The 19,973-nt window shown below is 50.9% G+C and overlaps 1 protein-coding gene across 1 annotated transcript; it reads right to left on the bottom strand.

The window, feature by feature from the left end:
• Window positions 1-587: 587 nt before the first annotated feature.
• CTSK (cathepsin K) lies at window positions 588-12,649 on the bottom strand. Its single transcript, XM_060256470.1, has 7 exons — window positions 12,524-12,649; window positions 10,729-10,851; window positions 8,425-8,580; window positions 6,672-6,890; window positions 5,235-5,400; window positions 3,926-4,031; window positions 588-864 (listed from the first exon to the last, which is right to left on the bottom strand). The coding sequence occupies exons 1-7, from the start codon at window positions 12,647-12,649 to the stop codon at window positions 765-767; spliced, it is 996 nt and encodes a 331-aa protein (XP_060112453.1). The 3' UTR covers window positions 588-764.
• Window positions 12,650-19,973: the final 7,324 nt, after the last annotated feature.

The raw sequence follows: 19,973 nt of genomic DNA, 5'->3' as shown, positions 1-19,973 counted from the left end.
TATCATCTCTCTCTCTTTCTGTCTCTCTCTCTCAACTCTTTTATCTACATAATCTCTCTCTCTAATCTACCATCTCTCTCTCTTTCTATATCACCTCTGTTGATAGATCCACGTAGGCAGCCGTGGTGGTCTGAAGTAGTAGAACAAATTAGGAGTCGATTGCACCTTTAAGACCAATTTAGATTTATTCAGAATGTAAATTTTTGCGTAATCTCTCTCTCTTGTCTGTCTGTCTATCATCTATTTATCTATCAAGTCATCCATCTATCATGGTCAGTGGGCCAGAAATTCTGGGAGGTAGGCTTGCCAACCTCCAGATGGGCCCTGGAGATCTCCAGGGATTACAACAGATTTCCAGGAGACAGAGATCAGTTCCACTGGAGAAAATGGCTGCTTTGGAGGGTGGACTCTGTGGGATTAGACCTCACTGAGGCCCCTCCCCTCCCCAACCCTGCCCTCAAGCTCCAGCCCCAAATCTGCAAGCCGTTCCCAACCCAGAGATGGCCATTCAAGTGGAGAAGCCATTTTATTACTATCAATTCCACTTTGTAAATTGTAGGGGGAGAGGGAACGGAGAAAGAGAGCACTTTTGTTTTTTTTTTGTTTTTTTTTTACAAAAAGCCTTTTTAATCGATGTTTCTCAGACCTGCCTAGGAAGCAAAATGACTGCCATTCAAGTCCTTCCTTCTTGCGCTGAAGCTCCAAGATGCCAGCTCAGGAATCCAGCAGTTTCCAGACACGGGGACACCGAGAAAACGGCCAGCTCACATCTTCGGGAAGCTGGCCAAGTTGGCGATGCCGCAGGCGTTGTTCATGTTGCGGGCCATCAGGACATAGCCTTTGTCGCCCCACTCCTCCCCCCAGCTGTGGAGAGAAAGGGAAGGAAGATTATCGGTGGTAGAAATTCCCATTAAATCGCAGCTGATTTAACAGTGACCCTGAAGAAGTTTAAGAACATAAGAGAAGCCATGTTGGATCAGGCCAGTGGCCCCTCCAGTCCAACACTCTGTGTCACATAAGAACATAAGAGAAGCCCTGTTGGATCAGGCCAGTGGCCCCTCCAGTCCAACACTCTGTGTCACATAAGAACATAAGAGAAGCCATGTTGGATCAGGCCAGTGGCCCCTCCAGTCCAACACTCTGTGTCACATAAGAGAAGCCATGTTGGATCAGGCCAGTGGCCCCTCCAGTCCAACACTCTGTGTCACATAAGAACATAAGAGAAGCCATGTTGGATCAGGCCAGTGGCCCCTCCAATCCAACACTTTGTGTCACATAAGAACATAAGAGAAGCCATGCTGGATCAGGCCAGTGGCCCCTCCAATCCAACACTCTGTGTCACATAAAAACATAAGAGAAGCCCTGTTGGATCAGGCCAGTGGCCCCTCCAGTCCAACACTTTGTGTCACATAAGAACATAAGAGAAGCCATGTTGGATCAGGCCAATGGCCCATCCAGTCCAACACTCTGTGTCACATAAGAACATAAGAGAAGCCATGTTGGATCAGGCCAGTGGCCCCTCCAGTCCAACACTCTGTGTCACATAAGAGAAGCCATGTTGGATCAGGCCAATGGCCCCTCCGGTCCAACACTCTGTGTCTCACAAGAACATAAGAGAAGCCACGTTGGATCAGGCCAATGGCCCATCCAGTCCAACACTCTGTGTCACATAAGAACATAAGAGAAGCCCTGTTGGATCAGGCCAATGGCCCACCCAGTCCAACACTCTGTGTCACACAGTGGCCAATATATGTGCGTGTGTGTGTGTATAGAGATATACACACACACACACACACACACACACACACATATATATATATATATATATATATATATATATATATATATATATATATATATATACACATACTGTGGCTAATAGCCTCTGATGGACCTCTGCTCCATATTTTTATCTAACCCCCTCTTGAAGCTGGCTATGCTTGCAGCCGCCACCACCTCCTGTGGCAGCGAATTCCACATGTTAATCACCCTTTAACATGTGGAGTTTAGCAGCAAGAGATGAGCAAAGGTGAAGTTCACCAGTGCCACTGGACTTAAAGGGCGTTTTCCCACAGAGCTTACCGCGGAGCGACGTCCCTCTTCACCGCTCAGCGTCTGTGCGGATTTCCCACCAACTGCTCTGCAGAACCAGGAAGAGCCGCGGCTTTTGCGTCGCTAACGTAAACTGGTTTTTAGCGGTTTACATTTGCGACACAAAAGGCCCGGCACTTCCTGGTTCTGCGGAGCAGTTGGTGGGAAATCCGCGCAGACGCTGCGCAGTGAAGAGGGACGTCGCTCCTGGCCTGCCTCCGCCCTCCCCTGGTTTTGCCTGCGCTGCTGCCGCCTCTTGGCTGCTCCTCCGAGATGGGATCAGCCTGGGCCCATCTTGGAGGAGCAGCTGCAGTGGGCGAGGAGGGGGCGGTGGTGGCGGCGGCACGCTCCGGGATGGGGCGGCTCGCCATGCTCCCCGGCGCCGTTTCCCCCCTCCCCCCGCTTCCGTTTTTTTGGGGAGCGGGGGAAGAGGGTGGAAATCCTGGGGTCCCCCGCCAGGGCGGGAGGGTTGGGAAGCCTACTTATGATCAGGACATTTTTGGTAGAAAAAGCCCAGCAGGATCTCATTCGCGTATGAAGCTACACCCTCTGATGTCACCATTGTTTCACACAAGGCTTTTTTTTCATTAAAAAGGCCCAGCAGGAACTAATTTCCATATTAGGCCATGCCCCCTGGTGCCGGAACTGTGTTCCTGTGCGTTCCTGCTCAGAAAAAGCGCCATCAATAAACCAAATACATATCAAACAGCATCTACACTATACATCTGAAACACTTTCAGACTTGTTGATCACCAAGGAACGCTGGAAAATGTTAATTCACAGGGCTCAGACGGGTAAGGTGAAGGTCGCGCTTCTTATTCCATCCTTAACGCTGCAAATCACAGGCTCTTGCAACCTCCGTTTGCCTTGGGACTGTGTTGGAAAGGAAGGGGATTAAGCCTTCCGACTCCACTCGGCCTAGAATCATAGAGTTGGAAGGGACCTTGGGGGTCATCTAGTCCAACCCCCTGCACAATGCAGGAAATTCACAATTCAGAGCCAGTTTGGTGTGGTGGTGAAGTGGGCGGACTCTTATGTGGGAGAACCAGGTTTGATTCCCCACTCCTCCACTTGCACCTGCCGGATTGGCCTTGGGTCAGCCATAGCTCTGGCAGAGGATGTCCTTGAAAGGGCAGCTGCTGGGAGAGCCCTCTCAGCCCCACCCGCTTCACAGGGTATCTGTTGTGGGGGAGGAAGGGAAAGGAGATTGTGAGGCGCTCTGAGACTCTTGAGTGGAGGGCGGGATATAAATCCAGTGTCGTCTTCTTCTATCTCCCCACCCCACCCCAGCAGGCGTCACTGGAACATGGACTCTAGGGCATCATACCCTTCATACCCCAAACCCTGCCCACTCCAGGTTTCACCCCCCAGATCTCCAGGGATTTCCCAACCTGGAGCTGGTAACCCTAGAAGGGAAGGCTCTCTCTGTCTCTCTGCCTCTGTCTCTCTCTCTCTCACTTTCTGTCTCTCTCTGTCTGTCTGTCTCTCACTCTCTGTCTCTCTCTCATGCTCTGTGTGTGTCTCTCTCTCTGTCTCTGTCTCTCACTCTCTGTCTCTCTCTCACGCTCTGTCCCTCTCTCTCTCTCACTCTCTGTCTCTCTCTCTGTCTCTCACTCTCTGTCTCTCTCTCACACTCTGTCTCTCTCTCACTCTCTGTCTCTCTCTCTGTCTGTCTCTCACTCTCTGTCTCTCTCTCACGCTCTGTCTCTCTCTCTCTCACTCTCTGTCTCTCTCTCTCTGTCTGTCTCTCACTCTGTCTCTGTCTCGTGCTCTCTCTCTCTCTGTCTCTCTCTGTCTCCAAATAAACATGAAGCTAGGAAATGCCAAAGGTGACCTGTTTTTGATGATCCAGTGTTTGGAGCCTTTCTGGGCGCCATAGCCCACAGCCAGGACTGCGTGGTTGATGTTTTCAGAGTTGCAGTTCTCATCGTAATACACACCTGAGGAAGCAAGAGCGCCTGTCACTCCAGGTGCCTGGGGAATTAGGGCTTATAGCCCCTGCTTGGCCATCTCCAGCAGCAAGATGAAGCCAGACTTTAAAAACTTGTGTTGGTGACACCACAATGCTGTGCACCCCTCTAGGAGTTTTCCCAGTCTCTATGGATTTTACCATAGAGATTTGGGAAGTTCCTAGAACATTGCACAACACCAGGACCAGCCGGCTCAGCAACAGAAGGAGGGAGTCAACCGCCAACCAGATTGGAGGGGCGGGGACAGTGTCCCAGGAAGAAAATTTAAAAAGAAAAATACTCTGTAGAAGTTCTGACCACAGAGTTCCTGGTGATTCCTAGAGCTACCCAGAAGTGACAAGGAGAGCTCTTGCAATCACCTCGAGGTTGCTCTAGGAATTGCCAGCAACTCCATGCCCTGAACTTCCTCTAAAAAGACAAGGCTATTTTTTTCTCTCTCTAGGACAGTTCCCTCCTCCCTCTGGCCACAGGTTTTGCCCTCCACTTCTCTGAGCAGCAGCAGGCAAGAGCTCCATTTGGCTGGAGACCTCCCACCATAAGCAGGCAAATGGGGACCCCCAGAAGAGCCAGGGCTTCTGCTCACGGGGTGGGGGGGTTCCCAGGGTTGCCTTCCACGTTCCCCACTGCAAGGGACTCTCTCCCCAAGACAGGCCAAGCACAGCTGGAAGCTGTGTCAAAGCGGAAGCTGGCATCCTCCCTCCCTCCCTTCCTTCCACCCTCCCTCCCTTTCATTCTTCCTTCCTTCCTTCCACCCTCCCTCCCTCCCTCTCTCCCTCCCTTCCGCGCTTTCTCCCTCCCTTTCATTCTTCCTCCCTCCCTCCCTCCTTCCCTTCCTTCCTTCCTTCCTTCCTTCCTTCCTTCCTTCCTCCCTCCCTCCCTCCCTTTCATTCTTCCTTCCTTCCACCCTCCCTCCCTTCCATTCTTCCTTCCTTCCTTCCACCCTCCCTCCCTTCCATTCTTCCTCCCTCCCTTCCATTCTTCTTTCCTTCCTTCCTTCCTTCCTTCCTTCCTTCCTTCCTTCCTTCCTTCCTTCCTTCCTTCCTTCCTCCCTCCCTCCCTTCCATTCTTCCTTCCTTCCTTCCTTCCTTCCTTCCTTCCTTCCTTCCATCCTCCCTCCCTTCCTTCCTTCCTTCCTTCCTTCCTTCCTTCCACTCTCCCTCCCTCCCTTCCTACCTCGGCTATAGAACTGGAAGGACTGCAAGCTGGCGTCGATGCCCACGGCGATGGGGCCGATCCGGGCCAGGGCCCTCTTCAGGGCCTTCTCGTTCCCTTCGGGGATCTCCCGGAAGCCCCGGCACTTGGCTGCCTTCCCAGTGGGGTTGTACATGCAGCGTTCATCCTGCAGAACGGAAAGCGAAAGAGTCTCCCAGGAAGCGTAGGGATGGTGCACAAAATACAAAGGGGCTTGGTGTGGAATTTGGAGCTGCTTTCTTGCCTATCCAAAAAAACTTTTCCCTCTCTTCTCACCTCCAAACCCTTCTTTCCTGGCCGTGGTACCTTAAAACTCTGTAGTAATGGCAAAAACTCTATGGTAATAATGGCTTCTACCATTGAGTTTTTACCTAAATACCAGAGCATCAACCAGACGTCACAAGCATGATGATGTCACTTCCTGTGTGATGCTGGCAACATGGCCTGGGCCTTCCTCATTCTCTTGGTCAGTCGGTCAGCTGATCGGCAGGGAGGGACCTCTGTCTCCAGTGGGGGGCAGGCCCCCCTATTGATGACAGACTCAGTGGAAAGGGAGAGGAGACATTTTTAAGAGACCAACCTTAACGTAAACCTTAACATCTGAGTTGCGCTAAGAGTTGAACCTTCACACCTATGAAGCTGCCGTATACTGAAGCAGGCTATCAGTTTGTCAAGGACAGTATTGTCTACTCAGATTGGCAGTGGCTCTCCAGGATCTCAGGCAGAGAAAGGTCTTTCTCATCACTTCCTGCATGGTCCTTCCAACTGGAGATGCTGGGGATTGAACCTGGGACCTTCTGCATGCCGAGCAGAGGCTCTGCCACTGAGCTACGGCCCCTCTCCATGGCTCTCCAGGGTCTCAGGCTGAGGCCTTTCCCATCACCTCCTGCCTGGTCCTTTTAGCTGGAGATGCTGGGGATTGAACCTGGGACCTTCTGCATGCCAAGCAGAGGCTCTGCCACTGAGTTATGGCCCCTCTCCAGGGTCTCAGGCTGAGGTCTTTCCCATCACCTCCTGCCTGGTCCTTTTAACTGGAGATGCTGGGGATTGAACCTGGGCCCTTCTGCATGCTAAGCAGAGGCTCTGCCACTGAGCTATGGCCCCTCTCCATTGCTCTCCAGGGTCTCAGGCTGAGGTCTTTCCCATCACCTCCTGCCTGGTCCTTTTAACTGGAGATGCTGCCGGGGATTGAACCTGGGACCTTCTGCATGCCAAGCAGAGGCTCTGCCACTGAGCTATGGCCTTTCTCCATGGCTCTCCAGGGTCTCAGGCTGAGGCCTTTCCCATCACCTCCTGCCTGGTCCTTTTAGCTGGAGATGCCGGGGATTGAACCTTGGACCTTCTGGATGCTGAGCAGAGGCTCTGCCCCTGAGCCACGGCCCCTCCCCGTGCCGCTAGCCTTACATTAAGGGTTCTTACCTGGCCGATGTAGGGATAGGAGTCGTCAGAATCAATGCCTCGGTTCTCCTTGACATACTCGAAGGCGTTGGTCATGTAGCCGCCCCCACAGCCGTCGTTGTTGGTGACACAGTCCACCAGGTTTTGGGGGCTGAGGTTCAGCAGCTTGCCCATCTTCTTCTTGAGCTGGCCTTCCAGGGCCCCCACGGAGCTGAAAGCCCAGCAGGATCCGCACTGGCCCTACCGAGGAAAATTCAGGGTGAACTCAATGGAAAGGCAGTTCCCCGAAACTACACTCCTACTCTTGGTGCCTTCTGTTCCTTAAGGGAGGAATGCCTGCTGTGTCCTGAATGAGTTACCGTTCAGGCTTCACCTCACTTTGGGTGGGCTTGAGCTATTCTGCTGTGTCTCTGCCTGGGTCGGACACAACTTAGTGCAAGAATAGAGCAGAGTCAGCTACCCTGAGAGGAGGCTGCCTGTGTGTCTCTGAATGAGTTGGTATCTCTGAATGAAGATGGTGAGGGGTCTGGAGGGGTCTGGAGACCAAGTCCTATGAGGAAAGGTTGAAGGAGCTGGGGATGTTTAGCCTGGAGAGGAGGCGGCTGAGAGGTGATAGGATCACCATCTTCAAGCCCTTGAAGGGCTGTCCTATAGAGGATGGGGTGGAATTGTTTTCTGTGGCCCCGGAAGGGAGGACCAGAACCAATGGGCTGAAATTAAATCAAGAGTTTCCGGCTCAACATGAGGAAGAACTTCCTGACCATTAGAGCGGTTCCTCAGTGGAACAGGCTTCCTCCTTGGGAGGTGGTGGGCTCTCCTTCCTTGGAGGCTTTCAAACAGAGGCTAGATGGCCATCTGATAGCAATGAGGATCCTGTGAATTTTGGGGGAGGTGTTTGTGGGTTTCCTGCATTGTGCATGGGGTTGGACTAGATGACCCTGGGGGTCCCTTCGAACTCTAGGATTCTATGACTGTTAAGAGCGGTTCCTCAGTGGAACAGGCTTCCTTGGGAGGTGGTGCGCTCTCCTTCCTTGGAGGTTTTTAAACAGAGGCTAGATGGCCATCTGACAGCAATGAAGATCCTGTGAATTTAGGGGGAGGTGTTTGTGGGTTTCCTGCATTGTGCAGGGAGTTGGACTAGATGACCCTGGAGGTCCCTTCCAACTCTAGGATTCTATGACTGTTAAGAGCGGTTCCTCAGTGGAACAGGCTTCCCTGGGAGATGGTGTGCTCTCCTTCCTTGGAGGTTTTTAAACAGAGGCTAGAAGTCCATCTGACAGCAATGAGGATCCTGTGAATTTAGAGGGAGGTGTTTGTGGGTTTCCTGCATTGTGCAGGGGGTTGGACTAGATGACCCTGGAGGTCCCTTCCAACTCTAGGATTCTATGACTGTTAAGAGTGGTTCCTCAGTGGAACAGGCTTCCTCCTCGGGAGGTGGTGGGCTCTCCTTCCTTGGAGGTTTTTCAACAGAGGCTAGATGGCCATCTGACAGCAATGAGGATCCTGTCAATTTAGGAGGTCCCTTCTAGGATTCTATGACTTGTTAAGAGCGGTTCCTCAGTGGAACAGGCTTCCTCCTTGGGAGGTGGTGGGCTCTCTTCCTTGGAGGTTTTTCAACAGAGGCTAGATGGCCATCTGACAGCAATGAAGATCCTGTGAATTTAGGGGGAGGTGTTTGTGGGTTTCCTGCATTGTGCAGGGGGTTGGACTAGATGACCCTGGAGGTCCCTTCTATGATCCCCTAAGAGAGTCCAGCGAAAACAGAGGAACTCACCTGGTTCTTCACAGGAGTCACATAGCCTTTCTTCCTGTAATCCATGGAGTCGGGTGCCCGCTTTTCCCAGTCTGGGATGTACAGCGTGTCGTTATTCTGCTTACGAGATGAAGGGACTTTGAGGCCGGTCATCTTCTGCACCACTTCCTCGCTGGTCTGGAAGGGGGGGAAAGGGACATGTGGGCCTGGAGGGAACAGATGGTTGGGTGGGCTTCTGAGATCGAGCACGGGCAGAACATCCCATGAGCCCATGTGATCTGGATGTCCCAGACTAGCCCGATCTCATCAGATTTCAGAAGCTCTGCAGAGGCAGGAGAGGGCAAGCCACCTCTGAACGTGTCTTGCCTTGAACTAGAAAGCCCAGTGAGAGATTTCAGATGCCAAATGGCAATATGCAGGCATGATTAGAATAGGTGAGATAGGCAGAGGGGTAGTAAGCAGGGGTGGAATTCTAGCAGTTGTTCTTTTGCATATTAGGCCACACCCCCGATGTAGGAAATCGAAGAAGAAGAAGATTGATGATGATATCGGATTTATATCCCGCCCTGTACTCTGAATCTCAGAGCGGTCACAATCTCCTTTTACCTCCCCCCTCCCCCAACAACAAACACCCTGGGAGGTGGGTGGGTCTGAGAGAGCTCTCACAGCAGCTGCCCTTTCAAGGACAACCTCTGCAAGAGCTAAGGCTGACCCAAGGCCATTCCAGCAGGTGCAAGTGGAGAAGTGGGGAATCAAACTTGGTTCTCCCAGATAAGAGTCCCCACACTTAACCGCCACGCCAAACTGGCCAAAAAACCCACCAAAACAGCTTTTTTTTGTAAGCTCTTGGAGGATTTGGACGAAGGAACAGAGGGAATGCTTATTAAATTTGCAGATGATACTAAATTAGGAGGGGTTGAAAACACAGAAGACAGAAACAGCCTAGAAAACTGGGCTGGAAAACTGGGCTAAAATCAATGAAATTAATTTTAACAGGGATAAATGTAAAGTTCTGCATTTAGGTAGGAAAAATCCAATGCATGGTTATAGGATGGGGGAGATTTGTCTTAGCAGTAGTATGGGCAAAAAGGATCTAGGGGTCTTAGTGGATCATATGCTGAACATAAGTCAACAATGTAATGCAGTGGCAAAAAAAGCAAATGCAATTTTGGGCTGTATCAACAGAAGTACTGTCCAGATCATGTGATGTGAGGGTATCGCTTTACTCTTCTCTGGTAAGACCTCACCTGAAGTCTTGTGTTCAGTTTTGGGCACCACATTTTAAGAAGGACCTAGACAAGCTAGAACGAGTCCAGAGGAGGGCGACAAAGATGGTGAGGGGTCTGGAGACCAAGTCCTATGAGGAAAGGTTGAAGGAGCCGGGGATGTTTAGCCTGGAGAGGAGGTGGTTGACAGGTAATAGGATCACCATCTTCAAGTCCTTGAAGGGCTGTCCTATAGAGGATGGTGTGGAATTATGTGGCCCCAGAAGGTAGGACCACAACTAATGGGTTGAAATTAAATCAAAAGAGTTTCCAGCTCAACATTAGGAAGAACTTCCTGACCATTAGAGCAGTTCCTCAGTGGAACAGGCTTCCTCCTTGGGAGGTGGTGGACTCTCCTTCCTTGGAGGTTTTTCAACAGAGGCTAGACGGCCATCTGACAGCAGTGAAGATTCTGTGAATTTAGGGGGAGGTGTTTGTGAATTTCCTGCATTGTGCAGGAGGCTGGACTAGATGACCCTGGAGGTATCTTCCAATTCTATGATTCTATGACTGTTAAGAGCAGTTCCTCAGTGGAACAGGCTTCCTCGGGAGGTGGTGGGCTCTCCTTCCAACAGAAGCTAGATGGCCATCTGACAGCAATGCGGATCCTGTGAATTTAGGGGGAGGTCTTTGTGAGTTTCCTGCATTGCGCAGGGGGTTGGACTAGATGGCCCTGGAGGTCCCTTCCAACTCTATGATTCTATGACTGGCTGCATCAGGGGTGTGTGGCCTAATGTGCAAAGGAGCTCCTGCTAGAATTCTACCCCTGGTAGTAAGCATGGGGAAATCAGCATTGGTAATGAGCAGTGACTCACAGAAGCTCCTCCCCTTCCACAAATTTTGGTAAACTTTAAGGTGCTCCTGGATGCTGGCTCTTTCCTACCGCGACCAACGGGCTAACACGGCTACCCGTCTTATCTATCTCCGGAGGGAAGAAAACCCACCACTTTCTTATGCACAGAATCAATCAAGTAAAAATCCAGGTTGTCTCTTCAACGCAACAGCCGCTTGACGGCACCCACAAATTGTTCTGCCGAAGGAGGGGATGGCCTCCACCTACCATATCGCCCAGGTGGTTCATGGCCACCTCGAACGTGTGTCTTCCGAGGGAGAATTCCAGGTTGTGGGTGTTGATGTAGTGGAGGTTCTTCTCCCAGATGAGTCTTCTGGACACTTCGTCCATCTGTAGGTCACAGACAAAGGGCGGGTAAGGACCGAGGGGGCTGGATCCTGCAGAACGGATCTGCAAAATCCAACCCACAATTATGGAACAAATTCTTGAAAACCACAGTAGCAGAAGCAGCAGCAGAATGCTGTAACACAGAAGCCCTGTTGGATCAGGCCAGTGGCCCCTCCAGTCCAACACTCTGTGTCCCATAAGAATAGAAGAGAAGCCCTGTTGGATCAGACCAATGGCCCCTCCAGTCCAACACTCTGTGTCACATAAGAACAGAAGAGAAGCCCTGTTGGATCAGGCCAATGGCCCATCCAGTCCAACACTCTGTGTCACATAAGAACAGAAGAGAAGCCCTGTTGGATCAGGCCAGTGGCCCCTCCAGTCCAACACTCTGTGCCACATAAGAACAGAAGAGAAGCCCTGTTGGATCAGGCCAGTGGCCCCTCCAGTCCAACACTCTGTGTCACATAAGAACAGAAGAGAAGCCCTGTTGGATCAGGCCAGTGGCCCCTCCAGTCCAACACTCTGTGTCACATAAGAACAGAAGAGAAGCCCTGTTGGATCAGGCCAGTGGCCCCTCCAGTCCAACACTCTGTGTCACATAAGAACAGAAGAGAAGCCCTGTTGGATCAGGCCAATGGCCCATCCAGTCCAACACTCTGTGTCACATAAGAACAGAAGAGAAGCCCTGTTGGATCAGGCCAGTGGCCCCTCCAGTCCAACACTCTGTGCCACATAAGAACAGAAGAGAAGCCCTGTTGGATCAGGCCAGTGGCCCCTCCAGTTCAACACTCTGTGTCACATAAGAACAGAAGAGAAGCCCTGTTGGATCAGGCCAGTGGCCCCTCCAGTCCAACACTCTGTGTCACATAAGAACAGAAGAGAAGCCCTGTTGGATCAGACCAATGGCCCATCCAGTCCAACACTCTGTGTCACATAAGAACAGAAGAGGAGCCATGTTGGATCAGGCCAATGGCCCATCCAGTCCAACACTCTGTGTCACATAAGAACAGAAGAGAAGCCCTGTTGGATCAGGCCAGTGGCCCCTCCAGTCCAACACTCTGTGTCACATAAGAACAGAAGAGAAGCCCTGTTGGATCAGGCCAGTGGCCCCTCCAGTCCAACACTCTGTGTCACATAAGAACAGAAGAGAAGCCCTGTTGGATCAGACCAATGGCCCATCCAGTCCAACACTCTGTGTCACATAAGAACAGAAGAGGAGCCATGTTGGATCAGGCCAATGGCCCATCCAGTCCAACACTCTGTGTCACATAAGAACAGAAGAGAAGCCATGTTGGATCAGGCAAGTGGCCCCTCCAGTCCAACACTCTGTGTCACATAAGAACATAAGAGAAGCCATGTTGGATCAGGCCAGTGGCCCCTCCAGTCCAACACTCTGTGTCACATAAGAACAGAAGAGAAGCCCTGTTGGATCAGGCCAATGGCCATCTGACAGCAATGAGGATCCTGTGAATTTAGGGGAAAGTGTTTGTGAGTTTCCTGCATGGTGCAGGGGGTTGGACTAGATGACCCTAGAGAGCTTCAAGAGGGGACTGGATCAACATCTGGAGCAGAGGCTGGCCATTGGTCTGATCCAGCATGGCTTCTTTTATGTTCTAATGTTTAAGCTGTGTACCCCACTACACACAGCTTCTGTAAGATCATCCCCACAGGGTACCTTGCTGTTATACTCCTTCCGGTGGGTCTTCTTCCAAAGCTCCCACGGTGCGTCCAGCGCCTCATCTGGATAAACGGTGGCTTTTGCCAGCGGCAGCAGGGCCACGATGAGAGCGACGCACCACATGCTGGAATGGAAAGAGAGACAGGGTTGCCATGTCCAGCTCAAGAAATATCTGGGGACTTTGGGGGTGGAACCAGGAGACTCTGGGGGTGGAGCCAAGAGATCTTGAGGTGGAGCCAGAGGACATTAGTGGTGGAGCCAGGAGCAAGGGTGTGACAAGCATAACTGAACTCCGAAGGGAGTTCTGGCCATCACATTGAAAGGGACTGCACACCTTTTTAAATGCCTTCCTTCCATAGGAAATAATGAAGGATAGGGGTACCTCCTTTGGGGGCTCGTAGAATTGGACCCCCTGGTCCAATCCTTTTGAAACTTGGCAGGAATATTGAGGAGAGGCACCATATGCTATGCTGAAAGTTTTGTGCCTCTACCTCAAAAAACAGCCCCTCGGGAACTAGGGTTGCCAAGTCCAATTCAAGAAATATCTGGGGACTTTGGGGGTGGAGCCAGGAGACTTTGGGGGTGGAGCCAGGCGCAAGGTTTGTGACAAGCGGAATGGAACTCCAAAGGGAGGTCTGGCCAGCACATTGAAAGGGACCGCAAACCTTTAAAATGCCTTCCCTCCGCTAGATATAATGAAGACTAGGGGCGCTTTGTTTGGGGGCTCATAGAATTGGAGGGACGGTGGCTCAGTGGCAGAGCATCTGCTTGGGAAGCAGAAGGTCCCAGGTTCAATCCCTGGCATCTCCAAAACAGGGTCCAGGCAAATAGGTCTGAAAAACCTCAGCTTGAGACCCTGGAGAGCCGCTGCCAGTCTGAGTAGACAAGACTGACTTTGATGGACCCAGGGTCTGATTCAGTAGAAGGCAGCTTCATATGTTCATATGGACCCCCTGGTCCAATCTTTTTGAAACTTGGAGCTCAGAAGCAATTAATTTTGGAGGGGGAGAGGAGGTTTCCAAAAGAAGGAGCATTTACAGGTTCCGGAGTTCCGCTCCTGTGAGCTCCTGCCCAAAATGAGGCCTGTTCTTAAGGCCGCTCAAGATGGGAAACTGTGCGTGGACTGCAGTGGTAGAAAAGAGCAAAAACACCTTCAAGGCTAACACATTTTGCGGCAGGGGAGGGCCACGGCTCACGAAAGCTCCTCTCCTGCCACAAATTTTTGTTTGTCTTGAGCGCGTGACTGGACTCTGGCTCTTTTCCTCCTCGGGCAGGAAGTCTGAAAAAGACTGAAGGGTTCGGGAACAACTGGAACTAGAAGCACAGCTCAGCTAATGAAATGTTCCACAGCTGAATTCTTGCCTTTCTGCTGGGTCTCTTTCTCTCTCTCTCTCTCTCCCTGCTCCCCCCTTTCCCAGAATTTCTTTCTTCCCCAGACCCAGGTCACGTTTCTGATCACAGCTGGCTCCCATTAGCCTGTCCAGTGGTTTCCAAAAGAATGCACATCTGGATCCCTCATTTGCCGGGGGTCTCCCCCCCTCCCACCTTTCATGACAAACAGGCACCTAAGAGCAAGAGCAGTTCAAGCTCAGTGGGATTTTGTTGGCCGGTACTTTCCCGCAGTGCAAGATGCTCCCTTGTACCGGGGAAAAGAACGGCCAGGATGAATAGATCTGGATAAACCGTGATGACCGGAGATCTCCCAGAATTAGAACTCATCTTCTGACAACAGAGATCAGCTCCCCTGGAGACTTTGGGGGTGGAGCCAGGAGACTTCGGGGGTGGAGCCAGGTCGCAACAAGGACAATTGAACTCCAAAGGGAATTCTGGCCATCACTTTTAAAGGGACCACACGTCTTTTAAATGCCTTTCCTCCGTTAGAAATAATGAAGGATAGGGGCACCTTCTTTTGGGGCTCATAGAATTCTACCCCCTGGTCTAGTCTTTTTGAAACTTGAAGGGTGTCTCGAGGAGATGTTCTGGATGCTGTGCTGCAAATTTGGTGCTTCTACCTCAAAAAACAGCCCCCCAAAGAGCCCCAGATAACCGTGGATCACTTCTCCATTATACCCTATGGGAATCAGTCTCCATAGTTTATACTGGAGTGTCCAGCAGACATTTCCCTCCCCCCTCTGCTTTCTGATTACTCTGAAGTGGGGGAGGGTCTCCAAACTGGAGGATCCCCTGCCCCCGCCACTGGGGATTGGCAACATCGTATCCCACGAAGGTCTCTGCTCCCAAACCTATCTGTCCCCAGGCTTCTCCCCCCCAGTCCTCCAAGAATTCCACAACGGTTAAGGAGCTTTTGACAGTCACCGTTCCCTTCATCTAATATGTAGAAATGACAATGGTGGCCAAAGTGTTGCGAGGGAGCCACGTGTGAGGCTCTGGAAGCTCCTGGTATGGAGAAGGTGTTTCTCTCTTTAAAGCACTTCTCCAAGTCAAGCCAGCCAGCAGCTTGAAGGATGCATTAAAAGTTAAAGTTGCTTTCTTTCCACCTCTCCTTCCCTCCATTTAAAGTTAAAGTTGCTTTCTTTCCACCTCTCCTTCCCTTCATTTAAAGTTAAAGTTGCTTTCTTTCTACCTCTCCTTCCCTCCATTTAAAGTTAACATTGCTTTCTTTCTACCTCTCCTTCCCTCCATTTAAAGTTAACATTGCTTTCTTTCTACCTCTCCTTCCCTCCATTTAAAGTTAAAATTGCTTTCTTTCTACCTCTCCTTCCCGCCATTTAAAGTTAAAGTTGCTTTCTTTCTACCTCTCCCTCCCTCCATTTAAAATTAAAGTTGCTTTCTTTCCACCACTCCTTCCCTCCATTTAAAGTTAAAATTGCTTTCCTTCCTTCCTTCCTTCCTTCCTTCCTTCCTTCCTTCCTTCCTTCCTTCCTTCCTTCCTTCCTTCCTCCCTCCCTCCCTCCCTCCCTCCCTGGACAGTCTTCGCAGTGGAGGACGGTAAGCAGTGGGGTGCCGCAGGGCTCGGTACTGGGTCCCATGCTCTTTAACTTGTTCATAATGATTTAGAGTTGGGAGTGAGCAGTGAAGTGGCCAAATTTGCAGATGACACTAAATTGTTCAGGGTGGTGAGAACCAGAGAGGATTGTGAGGAACTCCAAAGGGATCTGTTGAGGCTGGGTGAGTGGGCGTCAACGTGGCAGATGCGGTTCAATGTGGCCAAGTGCAAAGTAATGCACATTGGGGCCAAGAATCCCAGCTACAAATACAAGTTGATGGGGTGTGAACTGGCAGAGACTGACCATGAGAGAGACCTTGGGGTCGTGGTAGATAACTCACTGAAAATGTCAAGACAGTGTGCATTTGCAATAAAAAAGGCCAACGCCATACTGGGAATTATTAGGAAGGGAATTGAAAACAAATCAGCCAGTATCATAATGCCCCTGTATAAATCGATGGTGCGGTCTCATTTGGAGTACTGTGTGCAGTTCTGGTCGCCGCACCTCAAAAAGGATATTATAGCATTGGAGAAAGTTCAGAAAAGGGCAACTAGAATGATTAAAGGGCTGGAACACTTTCCCTATGAAGAAAGGTTGAAACGCTTAGGGCTCTTTAACTTGGAGAAACGTCGACTGCGGGGTGACATGATAGAGGTTTACAAGATAATGCATGGGATGGAGAAAGTAGAGAAAGAAGTCCTTTTCTCCCTTTCTCACAATACAAGAACTCGTGGGCATTCGATGAAATTGCTGAGCAGACAGGTTAAAACGGATAAAAGGAAGTCCTTCTTCACCCAAAGGGTGATTAACATGTGGAATTCACTGCCACAGGAGGTGGTGGCGGCCACAAGCATGGCCACCTTCAAGAGGCCTGATCTAACATGGCTTCTCTTATGTTCTTATGTTCCTCTGACATTTATTCCCTGTGGGTCTACAGTTAAGCAAGTATGGTCATCCTTGAGGAATGGAGATCTTGGGAATCTTTTCGTTAGATGGAGGGAAGTAGGGTTGCCAATCCCCAGGTGGGGGCAGGGGATCCCCCGGTTTGGAGGCCCTCCCTCCCCTTCGGGATCATCAGAAAGCAGAAAGGGGGGGAGGGAAATGTCTGCTGGGTACTCCACTATTCCCTATGGAGAACAATTCCCATAGGAAATAATGGAGATTTGATCCGCGGGTATCTGTGGCACTAGGGGGCTGTTTTCTGAGGTAGAGGCACCACATATATATATATATACATACTGTGGCTAATAGCCACTGATGGACCTCTGCTCCATATTTTTATCTAAACCCCTCTTGAAGGTGGCTATGCTTGTGGCTGCCACCACCTCCTGTGGCAGTGAATTCCACATGTTAATCACCCTTTGGGTGAAGGAGGACTTCCTTTTATCCGTTTTAACCTGACTGTTCAGCAATTTCACACACTTAACTGCAACACGTAATGGCTGCGGTGGAGGGTGGACTCTACGGCACTGTACCCCACTGAGGTCCCTCCGCTCCCCAAACCCTGCCCCCTTCCCCCCACGATCCACCCAGAAACCTCCTAACCTGGAGTTGGCTACCGTTTCCCCAGGAGGCCTTAGAGGCCTCTTTCCTGTTGCAGTCCCAACCAGGAATGGTCACCAACACAGACAGACTTCCTAAAACACTCCACGGGAGGGAATGAAAGCGAGGAGTTCACACCTGCCGCTCACCTTAGTCCAAATCCGACACGGGTCCTTGGCTTTCTGTTCGGTGGGACCGAAAACACCCCGCAGTGGACGAATGCTGCCGGAGCGTTTGTTTTTATGCTGGGCTGCCTTTGAGGAAGTCTGGCCGGCAGTGGAAAATCTGGGCTGTCTGTCTCATGTAAACTTTACTCAGATGTGCAGAACGGCCAGTGGTTGGCGGGGGGGGGGGTGCAGCAGCTGTGGGGAAGCGGGGGGGGGGAATCACAGCCAGACTGGGAAGGAAGAGAATCCGATTCCTCACATGATCTCCTGGCAGAAACCACATCAGCTTCCCAGCTGGCACGTGGAACTTGGATACCAGAGCCAGGGAGGGAGGGAGGACGTGCAGGCCTGAATCCCCAACTATAGGCTAGGGTTGCCAATCCCCAGGTGGGGGCAGGGGATCTCCCGGTTTGGAGGCCCTCCCCCCGCTTCAGGGTCCTCAGAAAGCAGGGGGAGGGGAGGGAAATGTCTGCTGGGAACTCTATTGTTCTCTATGGAGACTTATTCCCCTAGGAAATAATGGAGAATTGATCCGCAGGTATCTGGGGCTCTGAGGGGGGCTGTTTTTAGAGGTAGAGGCACCAACTTTTCAGTGTAGCGTCCAGTGGCTCTCCCCAAAATACCCCCCCAAGTTTCAAAAAGATTCGCCCAGGGGGGTCCAATTCTATAAGCCCCGAAAGAAGGTGCCCCTGTCCATTATTATTTACTATGGAAGGAAGGCATTTTAAAAAGGTGTGCGGTCCCTTTAAATGTGATGGCCAGAACTCCCTTTGGAGTTCAGTTAAGTTAGTCACACCCTTGCTCCTGGCTCCACCCCCTCAAGTCTCCTGGCTCCACCCCTCAAGTCTCCTGGCTCCCCCCCCAAAGTCTCCTGGCTCCACCCCTCAAGTCTCCTGGCTCCTCCCCCAAAGTCTCCTGGCTCCACCCCCAAAGTCTCCAGATATTTCTTCACTTGGACTCAGCAACCCTACTTAAGGCTCTTTGCGTTTAACTTGGGGGGGGGGGGTGTTTTTAAAGATGCTTCGTTCCTTGCAAACGTTCACAGCCTCTCTCCGAACTCAGTGAGAATTAAAGTACAACAGAGAAAAACAGTCTTCAGTAGAGATGCCAATCCCCACGTGGGTTTAGGAAAGAAGCAGCAGCCCCATGTCCAAATAAACTTTTACAAGATGAAATTGATTCTCAGTGTCCAATAAAAATATTCCTTCTGTCTATTTTGGAAAAATTGGTTTCTTTTATTTCATATAAAAATTCAAATATACATTACTCCGGATCTGCACAGTAAGTGCAAGAGGTCTTGACAAAACCAATCCAAAAACAGCTTACAGGCACAACCGGTCTACAGAAATCCTGTTTCGTATTACTGCTTTATTGACGCTAATTTCCTACTAAGATGCTTCACTCATCACACTCAAAACAATAAAAAAAACATAAGAACAGAAGAGAAGCCATGTTGGATCAGGCCAGTGGCCCATCCAGTCCAACACTCTGTGTCACATAAGAACAGAAGAGAAGCCATGTTGGATCAGGCCAGTGGCCCGTCCAGTCCAACACTCTGTGTCACATAAGAACAGAAGAGAAGCCATGTTGGATCAGGCCAATGGCCCATCCAGTCCAACACTCTGTGTCACATAAGAACATAAGAGAAGCCCTGTTGGATCAGGCCAGTGGCCCATCCAGTCCAGCACTCTGTGTCACATAAGAACAGAAGAGAAGCCCTGTTGGAACAGGCCAATGGCCCATCCAGTCCAACACTCTGTGTCACATAAGAACATAAGAGAAGCCCTGTTGGATCAGGCCAGTAGCCCATCCAGTCCAACACTCTGTGTCACATAAGAACATAAGAGAAGCCCTGTTGGATCAGACCAATGGCCCATCCAGTCCAACACTCTGTGTCACATAAGAACAGAAGAGAAGCCCTGTTGGACCAGGCCAGTGGCCCCTCCAGTCCAACACTCTGTGTCTCATAAGAACATAAGAGAAGCCATGTTGGATCAGGCCAGTGGCCCCTCCAGTCCAACACTCTGTGTCACGTAAGAACAGAAGAGAAGCCAAGTTGGATCAGCCCAATGGCCCCTCCAGTCCAACACTCTGTGTCACATAAGAACAGAAGAGAAGCCATGTTGGATCAGGCCAAGGACCCCTCCAGTCCAACGCTCTGTGCCACATAAGAACAGAAGAGAAGCCCTGTTGGATCAGGCCAGTGGCCCCTTCACTCCAACACTCTGTGTCACATAAGAACATGAGGAGCCATGTTGAATCAGGCCAATGGCCCATCCAGTCCAACACTCTGTGTCACATAAGAACAGAAGAGAAGCCCTGTTGGATCAGACCAATGGCCAATCTAGTCCAACACTCTGTGTCACATAAGAACAGAAGAGAAGCCCTGTTGGACCAGGCCAGTGGCCCCTCCAGTCCAACACTCTGTCTCATAAGAACATAACAGAAGCCATGTTGGATCAGGCCAGTGGCCCCTCCAGTCCAACACTCTGTGTCACATAAGAACAGAAGAGAAGCCCTGTTGGATCAGAACAATGGCCCCTCCAGTCCAACACTCTGTGTCACATAAGAACATAAGAGAAGCCAAGTTGGATCAGGCCAATGGCCCCTCCAGTCCAACACTCTGTGTCACATAAGAACAGAAGAGAAGCCCTGTTGGATCAGGCCAATGGCCCCTCCAGTCCAACACTCTGTGTCACATAAGAACAGAAGAGAAGCCCTGCTGAATCAGGCCAATGGCCCCTCCAGTCCAACACTCTGTGTCACATAAGAACAGAAGAGAAGCCCTGC

The sequence above is a fragment of the Heteronotia binoei genome, chromosome 1 (assembly GCF_032191835.1).
Source record: "Heteronotia binoei isolate CCM8104 ecotype False Entrance Well chromosome 1, APGP_CSIRO_Hbin_v1, whole genome shotgun sequence".
In the NCBI taxonomy this organism is placed as follows: Eukaryota; Metazoa; Chordata; class Lepidosauria; order Squamata; family Gekkonidae; genus Heteronotia; species Heteronotia binoei.
Note: the sequence above shows the minus strand (reverse complement) of the source record. Positions and strands in the feature narration are given on the sequence as shown.